Raw genomic sequence first — 22,961 nt, 5'->3', positions numbered from 1 at the left:
TCTTCTTTTTTTTTTTTTCTTTCCTCTCTTTTTCTTCTTTTTTGACAAATCTTGATTGACCCCAGTTGTACATCTATTGGAATTTTGTCTTTCCTTTACTATGTTGATGTTGTGAAGGATCTATCTTTATGATCCTCTAATGTTCTGCCTCATGGCCCCAGCTGTGCCTGGGACCCTGGGGATGTTACGTTCTTGTCTGCTGTCAAAATCAAAAAATAAAGATTTGAAAAAAAAAAAATAAAAAAAAAAAAAAAGGCCCCCATTTTGTGCCGGTAGCAAGGGTCCAACAAGGGGGAGAGACAGAAGTCATCCCGCTGCCGAATGGTGAAAATTTGGCAGTCACTACGCAAGCAAGTGAGCATGCATCGTGCCATTTGTGCAAGTGACTCGGAGGGACTACCTGCCTCCATCTCCACTGCATACTTCCACAGTGTGTCTGGGTCCTCTGTCTCGTCTTCCTCATCACCCTGTAGCTCCACAGGCTACTGCTGCTCCTCCTCTCCTGTCAGATGACTATAAAAATCATCCATTTTGTGAAACCTTGCCTGTGTTCCACTGTCCCCCTCCTCCAGTTAAGCCCCCACAGGGCTTTTGTGGCAGTGAGATGTAGGCCCATGTCTCCAGTGCCCTGACTATTGTTTCCACTATCTGTTGTAGGAAATGAAGCAGTGGAATGATGTTGTTCATCCCATAATCCTGGCGACTGACTAATAATGTGGCTTCCTCAAAGGGACTGAGCAAACAGCAGGTATCAGGTATGAGCTGCCACTGGTTGGTTACAAAGGGGAGTCTCCATATCCGCTTGGATCATCAGGAAATTGGTGATGGCTTTTCTCTGTTCATAAAGTCGGTCCAACATATGGAGGGTGGAATTCCAACAGGTGGAAACGTCACAGATCAGACTATATTGGGGGAAGCTGTTCTGATGCTGCAGCTCAAGTAGGGTGTGCTTTGCGGTGTACGAGTGGCTGAAGTGCATGCAAAATTTCCTTCCCACTTTTTTAGGATGTTTTGCAGATGGGGTAACGCTTCAGGAACTGCATGACAACCAGATTGAACACGTGTGCCATGCAGGGCGCATGGCTCAGGCTTTTTTTGAAGCAGCGCAAACAAGATGTTCTTCCTGTTGTTGGTCACCATGGTTCCCCTTTCCAGTTTTCTTGGAGTAAGTCATGATTCGATTTCTTGATGAATTACTTTTAGCAATTCCTCCCCTGTGTGCAACCTGCAACCCTCTTCTCCTGATGATGATGAAGCCCCTTCTGCACCCATGGTTGATCGGCTTCATCATCATCGAGTTGTGTCTGCATGTCACTGATGTCCTTCTCAGGTTCCTCAACGGTGTCTGCTTCAGGAGCCTGAATGCTCTCCACACCACTTCCCATGCCACTCTCCTCATCACTACTTACCTGCCTAGCGGAGGAAGCGGCGGATGTCTCTTCCACTTCTTGTCTGGGCAGTAGCTGCTGACTGTCCTCTAGTAGATCGTCTTCACTAAATAGTGGAGCTGAACCCACAGCATACAATACTTCTGAGGGGAGGGAACAGCATAGGACAGAGGAAATTGGAGGACTCTCGCTGACTCCTTCTACCACTCGCCCCTAGTCTGCTGCGATCTCTGCCTGTGCCTGATGAATTTAGGCTCTGTGCACATCCTGACCTGACCAGCTGACTGCGTATATGTTACACTTATGAGAGGAGGACAATATGCTCCACTACGCCTAAAACTGTATTAGACTACAAAAACATGTGTGCAGCTTTGACTGGCCTTTCACAGCAACTAGGCCCTTATGACTTTAACAGGAACAAAATCATACACCACATAGGTGTATGTACAATATATACTTATGAGAGGAAGACAATACGCTCCACTACGCTTAAAACTGTATTTGGCAACAAAAACAGGTGTGTAGTTTTGGCTCGCCTTTCAGAGTAACTAGGCCCTTATATCTTTAACAGGAACAAAATCGTACACCCCTTACGTGTATGTACAGTTTACAATTATGAGAGGATGACAATACTCTCCTCTACAAACTGTATTAGGCTACAAAAACTAGTGTGTAGCTTTAGCTGGCCTTTCACAGTAACTAGGCCCAAATTATTTTCACTGGAAAAATATTTTTACGCTACCTATGTACGCACAGGTTACACTTATGAGAGAACAATAGTCAGGTGACTATAGCACTTAGTGCTCAGTGCCTTAACTGGCCCCTATTAGCTTTAGCGTTGTAGTACACACTAGTGCTGCAGTACAGAGTCCCTGTGTAGTACAGGCCAGTACAGTATTATTATGCACTAATAGCAGGTGGCTATGGCTTTTAGTGCTCACCCTAACTGGCCCCTATTAGCTTTAGAGTTGTTGTACACCCCAATACAGCAGTATAGAGTTGCTGTGTAGTACACCAAAAAGTGTACTTTCTCTCTTTCTCTTCCCTCCCTGTCAGTGCTTTTCTGCAGTGATTTGGGCTTGTGGTGAATCGCTGCTGTAAAGTTGTTTTTCTGTGCAACACACACACTGCTCTCTGTGAAATAAAGCACTATCTGTGCAATAAAACGCTGAAATGGCAGGCTGCAGCAATGGCTGCCAATTATATAGGGCTGTGACATCCCAGGGCTGGCTGGCTGCTGAAAGGCTGCATGCTGCATTTGATTCAGGGTGACCACGGCTACCCGCCTTCCCACCTTCCCAGAGTTCCTTGCCCCATGTCCTCACATGTGGAGCTGCCGTTTTAGATGCCCTGGAGCCTGGACCACACTAAATGGAGTTTAATGAAGCGATTTGTTTTATCAAATCACGGCAATATTCGGATTTGATACAAATCAAATTCTTCATGAAATTCATAACAAATTTGGATTTGTCAGATTTGATTCGCTCATCCCTAGTCGCACGCATGTTGCAGAGGTGGGTAGGACCTAGTCTGTGACAATGCTGTAATAGAAATGACATATGTAGAAGTGTATATATGACAGTATACTGACCAACATGAGCACTCTGTTGGTCTTCTCAAGATGGAGGTGAGGGAGTTGCTAGAGAATTTTTCCTCCATGGCTACTACACAGCAAATAGGATAAATCTGTGCTCCATTCACTGATACATATTCTTTTTTTAGGTTCATTTTTAATGTATATTTTATTTTATGAATATGGGGAAATCCCCCTGTCTGAGCTGCTGTTGCCTGTATTTAGAGATATTAAAGCAGACACATGGAACCTGTAGTTTGGTGAGGAATAACTGAACTCCATGGCAGGCTGGATCACCTGGAGTCTTATGAAAGGGAGGAAAAAAATGGGAGCTTGCACATATGGTAAATAATGTGATAAATGTGAGAAAATAGAAAGTCCAGCTTTGAATTGTGCAGTAAAACTTTAGAAGCTTTTATTTCTTTGAGAAGAGGGGAGGTGGCATGAGCACCTGAAGGCACAGAGGCATGGTGTAAAGCAGTACCAATCTTGTATATCGGCGCTTGTTTAAGGAGCCTATTTAAAGGCTTGACCACCTTGCAGGGAAGACAGCATGAATGATCACTGGCGATTTATTACAGCTAACTAAGCAATCAGCCGACAAAAGAGCATTTGCTCTTAGTCATTACTATATAGGAAACATAAGTAAATACTGTAGCCAGCAGTCAGCACGCACTAGTAATTGTTGTAGCCAGGCCTTGTGATGCTGCTCAATGTGGTGATGTAGAGTCATAATTTGAGCCCTGGCCATGCCATACTTTCTGGCTGCAGAGTTGCAACAGAAATTGTGTCTCAAAATAGAGAAGAAGAAATAAATAAGAAGAAGTAAATATTGAAAAGTTAGGGAACAATATCAAAAATTCTTCCTTTGGAGTTGCAACAGAATTAATAAGAAAATATTGTTTTTGTATGAAAAGGTGAAAATAATTATTCCTTTTCATGGGTTTCGTATGAGTAGGCCTGGCTGGCAAAAGCAGCAGCGAGGGTAGTGGATTAATGCTAGTTGTAGTAGTCAGTGACAGCAGGCTTTAGTGGACTGGTGGTATACATAGTAGTTAGCGGAAGAAAGCATTGGTGGGCTAGTGGTAGTTGTAGTAGCCAGTGGACAGAAGGCAGTGATATTTGTAGCCAGGCTTTGTGATGGCGCTCCGTGTGCTTACGTAGAGCTGTAATTCCTAAAGTCGGACCCTGGCTATGCCTTACTTTCTTGTTTCAGAGATGGCACTGTACCTGGTTTTCTGTATCTGGTAAGATACATTTGGAAGACAAGAATTTCCACTCTACAGAATACCATAAAAAGATAGGTACATCAACATTCATCTGCGCCCCTCCTCTAGAAGGCTTTTCTCAACCTATAGATGCAGCAGTGTCGCCATCATCTGCTTCGGGGCTAATCATACATGCAGGACTATGTATGGTACATTTGACAGATGTTCTGGCCCTACCTCGACTCTACTATTCATCACTGACATCCTCATCAAACTCCTTCTCATCATTCTCACCATTCTCAGCAAAACTTCTGATGTCTGATCATGGGCTCTTTGCTCCCCCTCAGTATATGCACCATGATGCCTTACAGTTTTGCCCCCACGGATACCACCACCAGCTAGTGCTATGCTTGGCCATTGCTTCCACCACCTTTGCAATACACTCCGAAGGCGGACTGCCCTCAAACAACTCCTCCTCATAGCTATCATTCTGTTTAATACTAGCGGGGAGGAGTAAAGACAGAGATGATGGAACAGGCCATTAAGAAAGGCCACTTGCACCGCACCATGTAACTGCAGATGATGAGGAATCCACTGATACCTGGCTTAATGTCATATAGTCAGGCTAATCCTCCTCCTGAGATTACCAAAAAGGAGCCAATCACCCACTCATATGATCACGCCTGCAAGCTGCTCATACCACTCTTATGGCTCAATACTTCCCTCCCATCCATGCATCAAAAGATTGATAAATCAACAAAATTTGTAGATGAGAGAAGCTTACTTGCTGCGCTAACGGGACCCATGATAGGTTTGCTGCCACCTGGGACCCATGGATCACTTCTCATTACTCACTTGCTCAATCCACTCATCCACGGAGCGACGGTCCCCATCGAATACCTACAGGCCAGTGGTATGGAAAAGACTGTCTCTACTCTGACCCACACACATCCTTCTCTCCCAAGCCCCCCGCACTGATGGTTTAGGATTAATATTGCTTCATTTGCCTATCTGCATATAGGACACTATTTTGCTGTTTGTTATCTCCTTTGTTCAATAAAAACTGATTTGATAATAATAAAGAGCCAACCAGTCCACATTGGCTGTATTAACCTTCAAAACAAGACAATCTCTGAAAGACATGGACAACTTTTACTTGCTGCTACTGCTGCTGCTGCTACTACTACAAGGCACCTGGCTACTGGTGCTACCTGTACTGGGCCTGGGCGGTGCCCACAGTGCTGATACTGCCACTAACATGTGTACTGGCAAAGGACATGGCAGGGGTGCTCAATCCTCTTCCCTGTCCTCATTCAACCATTTATTCACTTTGGGTGATTTGTTAGTTCACCAACTAGTCAAGCTGCAGAAAAACTGCCAGTCAACTTTCACTCTCAATGCTATAAATGTACATATATGTTAAACCCAGCTACAAATGCTACTGAATGCTGTTGAATAAACTCAGAAAATACACATATCTTGGTGCAAATATCTTGGTGCCTATTCCATGTTCACTCTCAATGCTAGAAATGAGGATTTATGTTTAACCCAGCTACAAATGCTATGTTTTCCATTATTTATTACATTCATAAGAGAGCATTTACACATCCATGTAGTTCTTTAAAAAATTGGGCAAATCTAATCATTAGAAAATGGGCAAACCTGTTCAATAGGAACCTGAATCTTACGATAGGCTTCAGGATTCTGAGATAACCTAATTCTTATTACTTGCTTCCAGTGATTCATGACAGCCACAAGGTCTGTATAGATTTATGTCATTAACGGCTTGTTGCTTTGCATAAATATATTCTCGCTCTAAAACTATAGCATCCAGCAGATATAACAGTATACATGGTGAAGATGATCATGATCCAACTTATGATAATGATAGCATCTGGCCAAATCAGGAGAAATTGTGCTCAATAAAACTCAGGAACACTCATAGCTCCTTTTTATCAATTCTGAATATAAGCAAATTATGAGAGAATCCTGGTAATTTTATCAATAGGGTACATAGCTGAAATACAGAGACCCAATTAAATTTAGGGCACATCCACAGTGCTAAATTTCTGCCAGAAAATCAGGAGGCAACATGGGAGTAGATCTAGAATGAGTGATAAAAATTATGCCCTGCGTTGCGACCGCCATCCTGGACAGACAAGCTGAGCAATTAGTACACACAGAACTCAATGCGGAACCACAACACAAAGCAAACTGAGCAAAGCATTGTGCAGTGGCCTGGGTTGACCTGTAATTTACCTGTATTTTCTGGGTTTAAGTAATTTCTAGATTACTAAAAAGCGCCAGAGCATCTCTGGCTGGGTTTAATATAAAAAACAAAAAACTAGCAGTTTCTCCTCTACTCGACTAGTTGGTGAGTGACAAATCATCCCCAAAAAATCCCCTCTAAAAATGTTTCTATAAGAAAAAAGAAATGTCTGGTAACAGAATGGTTGGACAAGGACAGGGTAGAGAAAAGATAAGCCCTGCCTTGTCTATATTAGTAAGGGAGCTAATACAATTGTATGAACACAATGGGCAATGCACTTGCTATATAGAACAATAAAGAAACAAGAAACACATACCCCTATGGACCTGCACCCAACATAAAATGACTAAGCGCATATCAGCATAAAGTAATAATATAACTCATACAGTGCAGTGTTTGTAGCAGTAATCACACATAGGTACATACAGCGTCTCAGGACTCACCCCAGTACCCCACCAATGCCCTGACGCATTTCGCAGGAATGGTTCTATCCAGGATAAAGCCGCTCTGATGAAACACATTGAAGATTGATGGAGTACTGGGTTGTATCATGAGATGCTGTATGTAACTATGTGTGATAACTGCTACAAGCACTGCACTGTATGGTGACTATTATTAGGAGTGAGCAAGGAAGAAGTGCGTGTCAGAGCAAAACAATTGTCGCTTACGTCTGTTGAAAACACATTGCTGTAACCCGCTGCTCCACAGAACAATAAAGCGTGTTGGATTTTACAAGTGAGTGCCACCCATTCGTTTCTCTCCTGCATATCTTGGGATGTTTACTTACTTATAGTTTTGAGCGGCATAGGCCATATTCGAATTTGCGATATTTCGCGAATATATGGACGAATATTCGTCATATATTCTCAAAATTCGCATATTTATAAAATTTGTGTTATATTTTCGCATATGCGAAAATTAGCATAGGCGAAAATTAACATCTGTGAAAATTTGTATAAGCGAAAATTCGCATATGTGAAAATTAGCATATGCTAATTTTCACATATGCAAAAATTCGTATGCCAGTCTCACACAGTAGTATTAGAGCCTTCTTTACACTACACAAACTAGAAGCAGAGAGGGATGATCGCTGTGATGTGTGCTGTGAAAAAAAAAATCGTCATTGCGAATATATACTGCTATATTCGCGAATATTCGTGAATTTGCGAATATGCGATATTCGCGAATAATCGCGAGCAACACTGCTTACTTATCAGGCTGTGCACCATTTACACGCTGGGAGTGAAAGGAGTCTGTATGCTGGGATACTGGAATAAAATCCATAGTGCAAGGTTGAGAACTCCGGAAGCAGTGCACGCTTGCAATTTCTACTGTGTATTGGTTTCTATTATTACTTTATGCTGCTATGTCCATTAAGCACAGATAGTGGTATCTGCTTTTTTTAAGGGACCTTTATTGCTTCATAGGGGTAGTGTATTGCTTACTGTATTCATACAACTGTACCATCTCTATTACTTATGTTTTGCCATACTGCCTTTTACATTTTGCTATAAATAGTAGTGCATGTCTTCCAGGCATACAGAATACTGTAAGGGTTCTTACCCCAGAACCATCCATTTGCCTTCGCCATTTATGGATTTTTACTATATTTTATGAATTGGGTACTCAATGTGTACTAATTAAAAAAAAAAAAATAATCTGGTCATTTTTTTCTTAAAGGGTACACTGGTTCCAGAAAGATTTGTAAATTACATCTATTAAAAATTTGTAATCCTTCCAGTACTTTCAGCTGCTGTTCCAGAAGAAGTTGAGTTGTTCTTTCCAGTCTGAAAATAACTCAACTTCTTCTGTAGCATACAGCAGCTGATAAGTGCTGGAAGGATTAAGATTTTTCTTTTTTTGGAAGTAAATTACAAATCTGTTTAACTTTCTGGATTTTAGTTTTAGTATTGTACAAACCGACCGATAATAGATATTGATAGATACTATATCCTCGCTCAGATCTATGCGCAACAGGGGTGATGTTGTGGTATAGGGTGACGGGGCCCTCTATAAATATGGCCGCCCGTCATTGAAATGGAGAGTGGAGCATGTACGAATCAATGCGGGAGTGACCATTGTTATAGACCGTCTCCCCCGACACACCTCCGGCAACTGACATTCGATGCATGATGACGACTTCCAGCTTTTCTGGATGTGGAGGTCCGTGACATGCGCAGCCGGGATGCTTACAAACGGACTCTGCCGGCAATAAGTACCGAGGCTATTGGCTGTCGGGACTTGTCGTCAGAAGAGAGCCGCCCTCTGCACCGGAGCTGTATCACGATTATGCAGGATTGAAGATCACTGATGGATCGGTACTGTAATCAAAGACTATGGAGATGTATATTGTTATTATGATAGGATATTCATGATGAATTTATTTGATTTTCACTGCATTGATCACTAATATGAAGCAATTTGTATGTAAAGAAGTCACTGTGTTGTGACATTTTTTTGCCACACCCCCCTCATTAACATGTGACATTGAGGGGCCCATAAATAAGTTGTATTGTTGAATAATCACTATGCTTGAGAAAGGCTCTATTGACGGGCCGAAACGTCGCGTGTATTGCAGATGTGTGAATAAATACACCCGCGCTGGGTTTCACTGAAAGTTGGAGTTCCTCTCTCTTCCATTTTTGCTGTATTTGCTTGGGGCCTGGGTCTGGCCCTGGCGCTGAGCACCCACGTGGATCTTGAATCCTTGGCAATTAGCCACGCACGGTACTTCTTCTTTTTCACTTTTTTTTTCATTTCAATAAATTCTATGGTGGCCTAGCAGTGTTATACAGGGCTTAAGAACTCTCAGACAGTGGTATATACAAGTTTTAAGGGTTATTGCATTGCCGGATTGCCAGGATAAAACTTTTTTCAGGTGGTGACCCCACGTCATATCTGGTTGGTCCCGGCGAACATCAACAGCCGGGACTCGTGGCTAATGCCGGACATCAACGATCGTGGTGATGCCCGGTATTAACTCTTCAGATGCGGCAATCAAAGTTGATCGCCATGTCTGAAGTGAAAGTGAAACCTTCCCAGCAGCTCACTGGTGCTGTTCGGGAAAGCCACGGTAAAATTGCAGGTTGCAGGACAGGAGGAAGATCCATATCTGCCTCCTGGCTGTCTGAATGACTGCTCCATGCCTGAGATCCAGACAGAAGCAGTCGAGCGGCGATAACACTGATCAATGCCATGCTATTACATGGCAGTGATCAGTGTAGGAAATCAGTGTGTGCAATGTTCTAGTACCCTATGGGGGCTATAACATTGCAAAAAAGTTCAAATAAAGTGTTAAAGAGGTACTCCGCCCCTAGACATCTTATCCCCTATCCAAAGCCGGGATCGCTGCGGCAGCACCCGGCTATCATTACTGCGCAGAGCGAGATCGCTCTGCACGTAATGACGGGCATAGTTACATAGTTACATAGTTACATAGATAGTACGGTCGAAAAAAGACATATGTCCATCAAGTTCAACCAGGGAATTAAGGGGTAGGGCGCGATATTGGGAAGGGATGAAATTTTATATTTCTTCATAAGCATTAATGTTATTTTGTTCCAGGAATGTATCTAATCCTGTTTTAAAGCTGTAAATTGTTCCAGCTGTGACCAGTTCCTGAGGTAGACCGTTCCATAAATTCACAGTCCTCATGGTAAAGAAGGCGTGTCGCCCCTTGAGACTAAACTTTTTCTTCTCCAGACGGAGGGAGTGCCCCCTCGTCCTTTGGGGGGGTTTAACCTGGAACAGTTTTTCTCCATATTTTTTGTATGGGCCATTAATATACTTATATACGTTTATCATATCCCCCCTTAAACGTCTCTTCTCAAGACTAAACAATTGTAACTCCTTTAATCGCTCCTCATAGCTAAGATGTTCCATGCCCCATATTAGTTTAGTCGCGCGTCTCTGCACCCTTTCCAACTCCGCAGTGTCCCTTTTATGAACAGGCGACCAAAACTGAACAGCATATTCCAGGTGAGGCCGTACCAATGCTTTATAAAGGGGGAGTATTATGTCCCTGTCCCTTGAGTCCATGCCTCTTTTGATACATGACAATATCCTGTCGGCTTTGGAAGCAGCAACCTGACATTGCATGCTATTCTGTAGTCTGTGATCTACAAGTACACCCAGATCCTTCTCTACCAGTGCCTCTGACAGTTTAATCCCCCCTAAGACATACGATGCATGCAGGTTATTAGTACCCAGATGCATAACTTTACATTTATCCACATTGAACCTCATTTGCCAAGTGGATGCCCAGACACTTAGTCTATCCAAGTCATCTTGTAACTTATGCACATCCTCTATAGACTATACCGTGCTACAAAGCTTGGTGTCATCTGCAAAGATAGAAACAGAGCTGTTAATACCATCCTCTATATCATTGATAAATAAATTAAACAACAGCGGTCCCAGTACTGAACCTTGGGGTACACCACTAATAACCGGGGACCAATCAGAGTACGAATCATTGACCACCACTCTCTGGGTACGATCCATGAGCCAGTGTTCAATCCAGTTACAAACTAAAATTTCCAAACCCAAAGACCTTAACTTACCTGTCAGACGTCTATGAGGGACAGTATCAAATGCTTTAGCAAAATCCAGAAACACTATATCCACAGCCATTCCTCTGTCAAGGCTTCTACTCACCTCTTCATAAAAGCAAATTAGATTGGTTTGACAACTTCTATCCTTAGTAAACCCATGCTGGCTATCACTTATAATACAATTATCCCCTATGTATTCCTGCATGTAATCCCTTATAAGTCCTTCAAACAATTTACCCACAATGCACGTTAAACTTACCGGTCTATAGTTTCCTGGGGAAGACCTAGTGCCCTTTTTGAAGATTGGCACCACATTCGCCTTGCGCCAGTCCCTTGGCATAATACCAGACACCAGAGAATCTCTAAATATCATGAACAGGGGTACAGATATTACTGAACTTACCTCTCTAAGAACTCTTGGGTGTAGTCCATCCGGTCCTGGGGATTTGCTTACATTTATATCACTTAACTTACCTTGTACCATCTCTACATTAAGCCAGTTCAGTACATTACATGATGTGTTACCAGCACTGACCTGGCCAATGTCAGCTCCTTCTTCCATAGTGTCACTATGCCGGCTGGCAGGAGGTGGATCCTCTGTGCCAGAGAGGGATAGGCGTGGACCGTGCTAGTGGACCGGTTCTAAGTCACTACTGGTATTCACCAGAGCCCGCCGCAAAGCGGGATGGTCTTGCTGCAGCGGTAGTGACCAGGTCGTATCCACTAGCAACGGCTCAACCTCTCTGACTGCTGAAGATAGGCGCGGTACAAGGGAGAAGACAGAAGCAAGGTCGGACGTAGCAGAAGGTCGGGGCAGGCAGCAAGGATCGTAGTCAGGGGCAACGGCAGGAGGTCTGGAACACAGGCTAGGAACATACAAGGGAACGCTTTCACAAGGCACAAGGGCAACAAGATCCGGCAGGGGAGTGCAGGGGCAGAGATCAGATATAGTCTGGGAGCAGGTGGAAGCCAATTAAGCTAATTGGGCCAGGCACCAATCATTGGTGCACTGGCCCTTTAAGTCTCAGGGAGCTGGCGCGCGCGCGCCCTAGAGAGCGGAGCCGCGCGCGCCAGCACATGACAGCAGGGGACGGGAACGGGTAAGTGACCTGGGATGCGATTCGCGAGCGGGCGCGTCCCGCTGTGCGAATCGCATCCCCGACGGCCATGACAGTGCAGCGCTCCCGGTCAGCGGGACCGACCGGGGCGCTGCGGAGAGAGAGACGCCGTAAGCGCTCCGGAGAGGAGCGCGGACCCGGAGCGCTAGGCGTAACAGTACCCCCCCCCCTTAGGTCTCCCCTTCTCTTTGTCCGGTAACTGCCTCCCCTGGGATGAGGACACCGGGAAAGAATGGAGGGATTCCTCAACGGCAGGCAGTACAGCAGGAGTGGGAATGGGGAGGGAGGGCAGAGGGCGAGGCCTGGCACGGGGCAGTGTGACACCAGGACGGGGGCCATGAGGAGGCACCGAGGCTTGCCTGACTGGACTGGGAGGGGGGGAGAGGCACTTCTTATGGCAGGCAGAGTCCATAAAGACCTTAGGGAGACCGGATACAGGGGGAACCACAGGGTCACGGCAGGGAGTACTGGGAACCGGTTTAAGGCAGTCCTTGAAACAAGAGGTACCCCAGCTCTTGATCTCCCCTGTGGACCAATCCAGGGTTGGGGAATGATGTTGAAGCCAGGGTAGTCCAAGGAGAATTTCGGAAGTGCAATTGGAGAGGACCAAAAACTCAATTTTTTCGTGATGAGGTCCGATGCACATTAGGAGGGGCTCCGTGCGGTAACGCACGGTGCAATCCAACCTGACTCCGTTGACCGCGGAAATGTAGAGTGGCTTGACGAGACGGGTCACCGGGATGCGGAATTTATTCACCAAGGACTCCCGAATAAAATTCCCAGAGGCACCAGAGTCCAGGCAGGCCACGGCTGAGAGGGAGGAGTTGGCTGAAGGAGAAATCCGCACGGGCACCGTGAGACGTGGAGAAGCCGACTTTGAATCAAGAGACGCCACACCCATGAGAGCTGGGTGCGAGCGTGCGTTTCCCAGACGTGGAGGACGGATAGGGCAATCTGGTTGGGGAACACTGATCTGGAGTCTTGCTCCAAACAGCAATGCATTCATCTCTTGTTTTTTATTTACTTTATTTATTTTTTAATGGATAGGTCTGTATTATCTCCCAAGACTCCTATTTTAGGGATCTTGGGTATAATGTTCTTTATCTCATCAAAAACTTCCCATTTTTTCACATGTCCACATCATATGCAAGTGATCCGCCCCATCTTCCATACACCTTGTATGAACTGTATAACCTCTGAGCCAGAACCCTTATACGCCACTTATAGAAGTCTCTCTTACCTTACTATACACTATTTACCGCAAAATAGAAAATAAAAGCTTATTGTTTTAAGGAGAGAACAACCCCATAACATGACCCCATGTAACCTTTGCGCCCATGACTGTCACTCTTTTAGCACCTGAAATGTCCCGGCTTCTGAGTAAGCGATTAACTATTTGATCGCTGTCAGATCTGATATGATTTTTACGAAGCGCCGCAGTCTAGAAGACCCGATTCCACATTCACCCGAATTCAAATCACATTAACATTATGTTCTATTTGTGTTTTATAATAAAGTCAGACATGACATTTATCTATTGGTTGTAAAAAAAAAATATCAAAAATTAAAAAAATAAATAAATCAGCGAACTGCTAATGCATGTGTTTCCTCTACCTCCCCCTGATGATGCTTGTAACAATCTCTCTGTGATTGTTTTGTTCTAAATGAGTTGTTAAGAAACAGAGTTGTCACGGTGGTCAAGTATGCCAGCTGGTGATTACGTTGGGTGATCATCGTGGAAATGTCGGCAAGACTTGACAGCGGCACCTCAGCGGAATCCATGGCCGGATCTACTGTCACGATGCCGGCTGGCAGGAGGTGGATCCTCTGTGGCAGAGAGGGATAGGCGTGGACCGTGCTAGTGGACCGGTTCTAAGTCACTACTGGTATTCACCAGAGCCCGCCGCAAAGCGGGATGGTCTTGCTGCGGCGGTAGTGACCAGGTCGTATCCACTAGCAACGGCTCAACCTCTCTGACTGCTGAAGATAGGCGCGGTACAAGGGAGAAGACAGAAGCAAGGTCGGACGTAGCAGAAGGTCGGGGCAGGCAGCAAGGATCGTAGTCAGGGGCAACGGCAGGAGGTCTGGAACACAGGCTAGGAACATACAAGGGAACGCTTTCACAAGGCACAAGGGCAACAAGATCCGGCAGGGGAGTGCAGGGGCAGAGATCAGATATAGTCTGGGAGCAGGTGGAAGCCAATTAAGCTAATTGGGCCAGGCACCAATCATTGGTGCACTGGCCCTTTAAGTCTCAGGGAGCTGGCGCGCGCGCGCCCTAGAGAGCGGAGCCGCGCGCGCCAGCACATGACAGCAGGGGACGGGAACGGGTAAGTGACCTGGGATGTGATTCGCGAGCGGGCGCGTCCCGCTGTGCGAATCGCATCCCCGACGGCCATGACAGTGCAGCGCTCCCGGTCAGCGGGACCGACCGGGGCGCTGCGGAGAGAGAGACGCCGTAAGCGCTCCGGGGAGGAGCGGGGACCCGGAGCGCTAGGCGTAACACATAGTGTATACAGAACTAAAGAACCCATTCAGTAGCTCCGCCTTCTCTTGATCGCCTGTGACAACCTCCCCATTATCATTGTTAAGGGGTCCTACATGCTCTCTCCTAGGTTTTTTTGCATTTATATATCTAAAAAAATATTGAGGATTAGTTTTGCTTTCTTTGGCCACCTGTCTCTCATTTTGAATTTTTGCTGTTTTTATTACATTTTTACAGATTTTATTAAGCTCCTTGTACTGTTTAAATGTTATAGCTGACCCATCAGATTTGTATTTTTTGAAGGCTATTTTTTTGTTGTTTATTGCTCTTTTAACATCATGTGTCAGCCATGTAGGATTTAGCTTTAATCGTTTATATTTGTTCCCCTTTGGTATATATTTAGCTGTATAGTTATTTAGAGTTGATTTAAAGATGTCCCATTTACCTTCTGTATCAGTATTTGACAACACCTCCCCCCAGTCTATGTCCTGTAGTGCAGCCCTCAGCCCAGGGAAATTTGCCTTTTTAAAGTTATATGTTTTTGCCTTCCCCGCCTGTCTTTATTTTCTACATTTTAAGTCAAAAGTAACTATATTGTGGTCGCTATTACCAAGGTTTTCCCGCACAGTTACATTACCAACCAGCTCTGCGTTGTTGGAAATGATCAGATCCAACAAGGCATCACTTCTTGTTGGGTCCTCCACAAACTGGCCCATAAAATTATCCTGCAATAAATTTAGAAATTGTCGCCCCTTTGTAGTTCTGGATAGTTAAAATCTCCCATTCTTACCACTGTACCTGCCCGGGCGGCCCTCTCTATTTGTTTATACAGCCGACCTTCTATCTCTTCAGTGATATTAGGGGGTCTGTAGATTACACCAAATATTATTTTTTCAGTATTTCCCTCCTTTTGTAATTCTACCCACAATGCTTCCACATCCTCAGAATCATCACACACTATGGCATTGTTCACACTGACTTTCATACCACTTCTTACATACAGACAGACTCCACCACCTTTTCTGTTCATTCTATCCTTGCGAAACAATGTAAACCCCTGCAGATTGACAGCCCAGTCATGCGAGGAGTCCAGCCATGTCTCAGTGACCCCAACTATATCAATATGTTCCTCCAGTATCAAGGCCTCAAGCTCCCCCATTTTATTTGCTAGGCTTCTGGCATTTGTGAACATACACTTTACATTTCCATCCTTTATGTTATTGGGGTTAATGGGATTCAAGGGTGTAAGTTTTATTTTCCTATGAAGCTTATTCCTATTAACTATTCTAACCCCTCCCTCCGCTCCACCCCCAGGTACATTTATAATTCCCACCTCTCTATCTACACTATCTTCCCCCTCTTTGCTGTAGGTTCCCTCCCCCCAAGTCCCTAGTTTAAACACTCCTCCACCCTTCTAGCCATCTTCTCCCCAAGCAAAGCTGCACCCTCCCCATTGAGGTGCAGCCCGTCCCTACGGTAGAACCGGTAACCGACAGCGAAGTCAGCCCAGTTCTCCATGAACCCAAACCCTTCCTTCCTACACCAGCTTCTGAGCCACTTGTTTACCTCCCTGATCTCCCGCTGCCTCTCTGGTGCGGCTCGTGGTACTGGTAGTATTTCAGAAAAGACTACCTTGGAGGTCCTTGCCTTAAGCTTGCGGCCTAAGTCCCTGAAATCATTTTTAAGGACACTCCACCTACCTCTTACTTTGTCATTGGTGCCAATATGTACCATGACTGCTGGGTCCTCTCCAGCCCCACCCAACAACCTGTCAACCCGATCCGCGATGTGCCGAACTCGTGCGCCAGGCAGACAACACACTGTTCGGCGATCCCGGTCTTTGTGACAGATTGCACCCCCTGCCATAGACTTGCATTAAGGGGACGGGCCATGATGTCATGAGGGGCGGGGCCATGACATCACGCTGCTCCTGCCCCTGTATCGCCCGTCATTACGCACAGAGCGAACTCTCTCTGTGCTGTAATGATAGCGGGGTGCCACAGCGGCGATCCCCGGGGTCCCCAGAAGCGGGACCCCGGAGATCTGACATCTTATCCCCTAAACTATGTTAAAAAAAAAAAAAAAATATATATATATATATATATATATATATATATATATATATATATAAACATATGTGGTATCCCCGCATGTGTAAATGTCCAAACTATAAAAATATATCATTATTTAAACCACACGGTCAATGGCATACACGTAAAAACATTCCAAAGTCCAAAATAGCGTGTTTAGTCACTTTTTATACCATAAAAAAACAAATAAAAAGCGATCAAAAAATCCGATCAAAACAAAAAGGGTACCAATAAAAACTTTAAATCACATCGCAAAAAATTAGCCCTCACACATCCCCATTTGCCAAAAAATTAAAAAGTTATAGGGGTGAGAAGAGGACATTTTTAAACGTATACATTTTCCTGCATGTAGTTAGGATTTTTTCCAGAAGTGAGACAAAATCAAAACTATATAAGTACGGTATCATTTTAATCGTATAGACGTACGGAATAAAGATAATGTGTCATTTATATAAAAAAATGCACTGTATAGAAGCGGAAGCCCCCAAAAGTTCCAAATTGTGTTTTTTTTTTTTGCAATCTTGTTGCACAACAATTTTTTTGGGGAGGTTTCGCCGTAGATTTTTGGGTAAAATGACTAATATCATTACAAAGCAGAATTGGTGGCGCAAAAAATAAGTCATCATATACATTTGTAGGTGGAAAATTGAAGGGGTTATGATTTTTAAAAGGTAAAGAGGAAAAAACAAAAATGAAAAAAAATTAAAAAGGGGCTAATGTCTACCCATTTTTCAAAAGTATGATACTGAAGTTGTGGTTACTCACTTAGTTGGTCTATAGTCTGGTATAGCCCGATCCAGTGAAATTTTCTCACTGAGGTAGGAATTGTAGCCATATTTTTCATGTGGCCCTTTGGCTTTCTCTTCTTCTTCAGGATTAAGTGTAGCTGGAAGCCCACCTTTCCCCCGGCCACCGTACCCTTCAATAAGCCCAAGTGATTTTGATAAACCTAAAGACAGAAACAATCACTTGTTATTTGCACATTCTGTGGTTTATTATATTAAAGCATTTATATTACTTTATAAAATATATATATATTAAAAAAAAATATTAATACCAATATATTATCAATATAATATCAATAGCAATATATTAGTTTTTAAAGCACACATTAATTGGATGCATGTCCATTTTATCCTTTTAAGGACCCAGTACGTACGGGTACGCCATGACACCCTGGTACTTAAGGACGCATGTTGCACCTGTACGCCCATGTGATATCGATCAGCAGGCACCCCGCGCAAATGCCCAGGGGGGTCATCAGAATTCACACTGGCGATTTGTGGCTCCGATGACCCTGAAAAAATATGGGTCTCCGATGACCCTGAAAATAAGGGTGATGGGAGTTGTCCAAGACACCCACGATCCCCCTGAAGGGATAGGAGTGAGGTGGCCTATCCCTGCTATTCATTAAGAAGCGACAACCAATAGCAGATTGGGGGCGGGGGGGGGGGATAACTTTAGGCTTCCCCATTCTGCCCACCCACAGTAGGCTGGGCAGAATGGGGAAACCGACAGGGACCAGCGCCGAAGTCCACTTACCCATCGGCGATGGCAGCAAGCGACGGTGATCAGCGACTGCCTCCCTGGATCCTACGGAAGTCGCTGAGTTGCCTAGCAACATCTGAAGGGCTACAGTTTGGAGACCACTATATAGTGGTCTCTAAACTGTAGCCCTCCAGATGTTGCAAAACTACAACTCCCAGCATGCCCAGACAGCTGCTTGCTGTTTGGGTATGCTGGGATTTGCAGTTTTGCAACAGCTGGAGGGCTACAGTTTGGAGATCACTGTGCAGTGGTTTCTAAACTGTGGCCCTTCAGATCTTGCAAAACTACAACTTCAAGCATGCCCACACAGCAGTTTGTTGTCTGGGCATGCTGGAATTTGTAGTTTTGCAACATCTGGAGGGCCACAGTTTTGAGATCACTGTGCAGTGGTCTCTAAACTGTAGCCCTCCAGATGTTGCAAAACTGTAAATCCCAGCATGCCCAAACAGCAAACAGATGTCTCAGCATGCTGGGAGTTGTAGTTACTTACCTCCAGCTGTTGCATAACTACATCTTCCAGCATTCCATTTGGTGATCAGTACATGCTGGGAGTTGTAGTTTTGCAACAACTGGATGCACACTGGTTGGAAAATACTGAGTTAGGTAACAGAACCTAACTGAAGGTTTTCCAACCAGTGTGCCTTCAGCTGTTGCAAAACTACAACTCCCAGCATGCACGGTCTGTCAGTACATGCTGGGAGTTTTAGTTTTGAAACAGCTGGAGGTTTGCCCCCCCCTGTGAATGTACAGAGTAAATTGCAAATTTTTTGCCGCAGCGCAAACTCCTGGCGGGAAACTCACCGTAAACCCCCGCCAATGCGAATGTACCCTATACCCCCCAATAAAAGTGAAAAATGTATCGTTTGGCAGTGTTTCCAAAATGGAGCCTCCAGCTGTGGCAAAACAACAACTCCCAGCATTTCCGGACAGCCACTGACTGTCCAGGCATGCTGGGAATTTAGCAACAGCTGGAGGCACCCTGTTTGGGAATCACTGGGATAGAATACCCCTATTTCCACCCCTATGCAATCCCTAATTTAGTCCTCAAATGTGCATGGCACTCTCTCACTTTAGAGTCCTGTTGTATTTCAAGGATACAGTTTAGGGCCACATATGGGGTATTTCCAAACTTGGGAGAAATTACACTACACATTTTGGGGGGCTTTTTCTCCTTTTACCCCTTATGAAAAGGAAAAGTTGGGGGCTACACCAGCCTGTTAGTGTAAAAAAAAAAATTACACTAACATTTTGGTGTTGCCGCATACTTCTCATTTTCACAAGCAGTAAAAGAAAAAAAGACCCCCAAAATTTTAAACGCAATTTCTCCTGAGTACGGAAATACCCCATTTGTGGGTGTAAAATGCTCTGCGAGCGCACAACAAGGCTCAGGAGTGAGAGCGCACTATGTACATTTGAGGCCTAAATTGGTGATTTGCACAGGGGTGGCTGATTTTACAGCGGTTCTGACATAAACGCAAAAGAATAAATCGGCAAAAAAATAGAATGAATGAACGGCACTCACCAGGGACAGTGTGACTTCATCTTTTATTGTACGATATCCATACAAACATATCGGGCGGCGTGCAGCCGCTGCAGGTGAGAGATGCTGGCGCCCAGCATCTCTCACCTGCAGCGGCTGCACGCCGCCCGATATGTTTGTATGGATATCGTACAATAAAAGATGAAGTCACACTGTCCCTGGTGAGTGCCTTTCATTCATTCTATTTTCTTGCCGATTGAGGAACTGTATACATTTTGTATTGAACTAAGCACCACCGCTACTTCACAGTGTGCATTTATCCTCTGCTCACCTGCATCCTATCCTTATTGTGCATTTCACACTGAAAAACCGTCAGTGCCTACTCTACCTTTGCCTCTCCTGCATGGACATTTGCAAAAGAATTAATACCCACATGTGACCACATTTTGTAAACTACACCTTTCATGGAATGTAACAAGGGGCATAGTGAGCCTTAACACCCAACAGGTGTTAGAAAAAATTTCATTAAAGTTGGAAGGGAAAATGAAAAAAATTAATTGCTGGTGTTAGCCTAAATTTTTCATTTTCACAAGAGAAAATAGGAAAAAAGCCCCCAAAATTTGTAACCACATTTCTTCTGAATAACAACATACCTCATATATGGATGTAAAGTGCTCTGCGGGTGAACTACAATGCTTAGAAGAGAAGGAGTGCCATTGGGCTTTAGAAGAGAAAATTTGTTCGGAATTGAAGGCCACGTGTGTTTACAAAGCCCCCATAGTGCTAGAACAATGGACCCCCCCACATGTCACATATGTGCATTGAGTATTTAGACCCCCCCACGTCTGACAGATTTCTTGAACAGTGGTCCGTGAAAATGAAAAATTTAATTTTTCATTTGCACAGACCACTGTTCCAAAGATCTTTCAAATGCCAGTGGGGTGTAAATACTCACTGCACCCCTTATTACATTCTGTGAGGGGTGTAGTTTCCAAAATGAGGTCACATGTTGGGGGGTCCACTGTCCTGGCACCACGGGGGGCTTTGTAAACGCACATGGCCCCTGGCTTCCATTCCAAACAAATTCCATCTCCAAAAGCTCAAAGGCGCTCCTCCTCTTCTGAGCATTGTAGTTCACCAGCAGAGCACTTGACATCCACACATGGGGTATTTCCATACTCAGAAGAAATGGGGTTACACATTTTGGGGGTCATATTCTCCTATTAAACCTTGTAAAAATGTAAAATTTGGGGGAAAACCAGCATTTGAAAAAAAAAAATTTTTTCATTCACAACTTTAACGAAAAGTCGTCAAACACCTGTGGCGTGTTAAGGCTCACTGGACCCATTGTTACATTCCTTGAGGGGTGTAGTTTCCAAAATAGTATGCCATATGTTTTTTTTTCTGTTCTGGCACCACAGGGGCTTCTTAAGTGTGACATGCCCCCAAAAACCATTTCAGAAAAACTCACTCTCCTACATCCCACTGTCGCTCCTTACCTTCTGAGCCCTCTAGTGCACCCAGAGAGCACTTGACATACACATATGAGGTATTTCCTTACTCGAGACAAATTGGGTTACATATTTTAGGAGGATTTATTTCCTTTTACCTCTTGTAAAAATTCAAAAATTGGGTCTACAAGAACATGCAAGTGTAAAAAATGAAGATTTAGAATTTTCTCCTTCAATTTGCTGCTTTTCCTCTGAAACACCAAAAGGGTTAACAATACTTTGAGGGGTGCAGTTTTTATAATGGGGTCATTTGTGGGGTATTTCTAATAAGAAGGCCCTTCAAATCCACTTCAAAACTGAACTGGTTACTAAAAAATTTCGATTTTGTAAATTTTGTGAAAAACTGGAAAATTGCTGTTATACTTTGAAGCCCTCTGATGTCTTCCAAAAGTAAAAACATGTCAACTTAATGATGCCAACATAAAGTAGACATATTGTATATGTGAATATATATATAGTTTATTTGGAATATCCACTTTCCTTATAAGCAGAGAGCTTCAAAGTTAAAAAAAAGCTACATTTTCAATTTTTTCAACAAATTTTGGAATTTTTCACCAAGAAATGATGCAAGTATCAACAAAATTTTACCACTAACATATAGTAGAATATGTCACAAAAAACAGCTTCAGAATCAGAAAGAAAGGTAAAAGCATCCCAGAGTTATTAATGCTTAAAGTGACAGTGGTCAGATGTGCAAAAAATGGCCGGGTCCTACAGTGAAAATTGACTGGGTCCTTAAGGGGTTAAACATTCTCCTGGGAACTTGCATTATATAGCACAATTACTTCAAAATACACTAAATAAAAAAAAGTATATATATATATATATATATATATATATATATATATATATATATATCACTCATCTTTGAACTTAGGTAAAAATAGTCAACATATGTCTATTCCTGTAAAAACAATTATGGACATTTATCAACGGGTTTAGTCAGGTTTTCTTTACTATAATTGTTGCAAAATTGTCGCAACTGCGACTACACGATTTTTCGTGCGACATTTTGACTGGAAAGCGAGAAAAGCAAGTTTTCCTAAAATTTACTATGTAGTAATAATTTTAAAATGGACTATGGGTAGTCAGGTATTTATTAACTGCGACAGTCGCAACTGCGCAAAAAAAAGTTGCAACAGCGTTAAAAATTGACTAAATTTACTCCAGCTCAAACATGAAGCAGAAAAAGCTACTACCAAAGTAAAAAAGGAAAAATTGCTTACGTGAAAGAAAATTATCAACAGGCTGAAACCAGTTGATAAATACGTCGCACATAAGCAAAAAAAAAGTAAGGAAAAATTACTTAAAAAAAGAATACATAAGCAAACATTGATAAACGTCCCTCATTGTTTATTTCCCTTTAGAGACTAATTTCATTTTGTTAAGAAAGGTGTCTTCTTTTTTGCCACAAGTTTGCCTTTTTTGAATAGTCTGAAAGTAATACAAATCAGATGTTGAAGCCTAGAAGCTATGTGTATTTGTGCAGCCATGTAGAAAAAAACTCACTAATTTCTTGCGATAAACCCTTTAGCTTAGTTATAATGTTATATATCTATTAGGCAGTAATGATGATGCGCAAATGTTAGAATATACCAACAGCCAAAACCATTTTAGAATGTTTTATGTGAAAAGAAAAATGAAGAGGATGTTTTAGAGCAGCATATGCTTTACTTCTAAACTAAACTATTGTATTGTATAAAGATAATGCATCTCATGATTGAGTAGGAACATAACA

The 22,961-nt window shown here is 43.4% G+C and overlaps 1 protein-coding gene across 1 annotated transcript in view; it reads right to left on the bottom strand.

Annotated features, from left to right (window-relative positions):
• Nucleotides 1-22,961, bottom strand: part of GALNT17 (polypeptide N-acetylgalactosaminyltransferase 17) — a 444,849-nt gene that overhangs the window by 353,425 nt on the left and 68,463 nt on the right. Inside the window, exon 2 of the mRNA XM_056556472.1 lies at nucleotides 17,450-17,633. Coding sequence (XP_056412447.1) covers nucleotides 17,450-17,633 — 184 coding nt within the window. The remainder of the gene's footprint in view (nucleotides 1-17,449; nucleotides 17,634-22,961) is intronic.

Source organism: Hyla sarda, chromosome 2 (assembly GCF_029499605.1).
Source record: "Hyla sarda isolate aHylSar1 chromosome 2, aHylSar1.hap1, whole genome shotgun sequence".
NCBI lineage: Eukaryota > Metazoa > Chordata > Amphibia > Anura > Hylidae > Hyla > Hyla sarda.
This window is presented reverse-complemented; position numbering and strand designations above follow the sequence as displayed.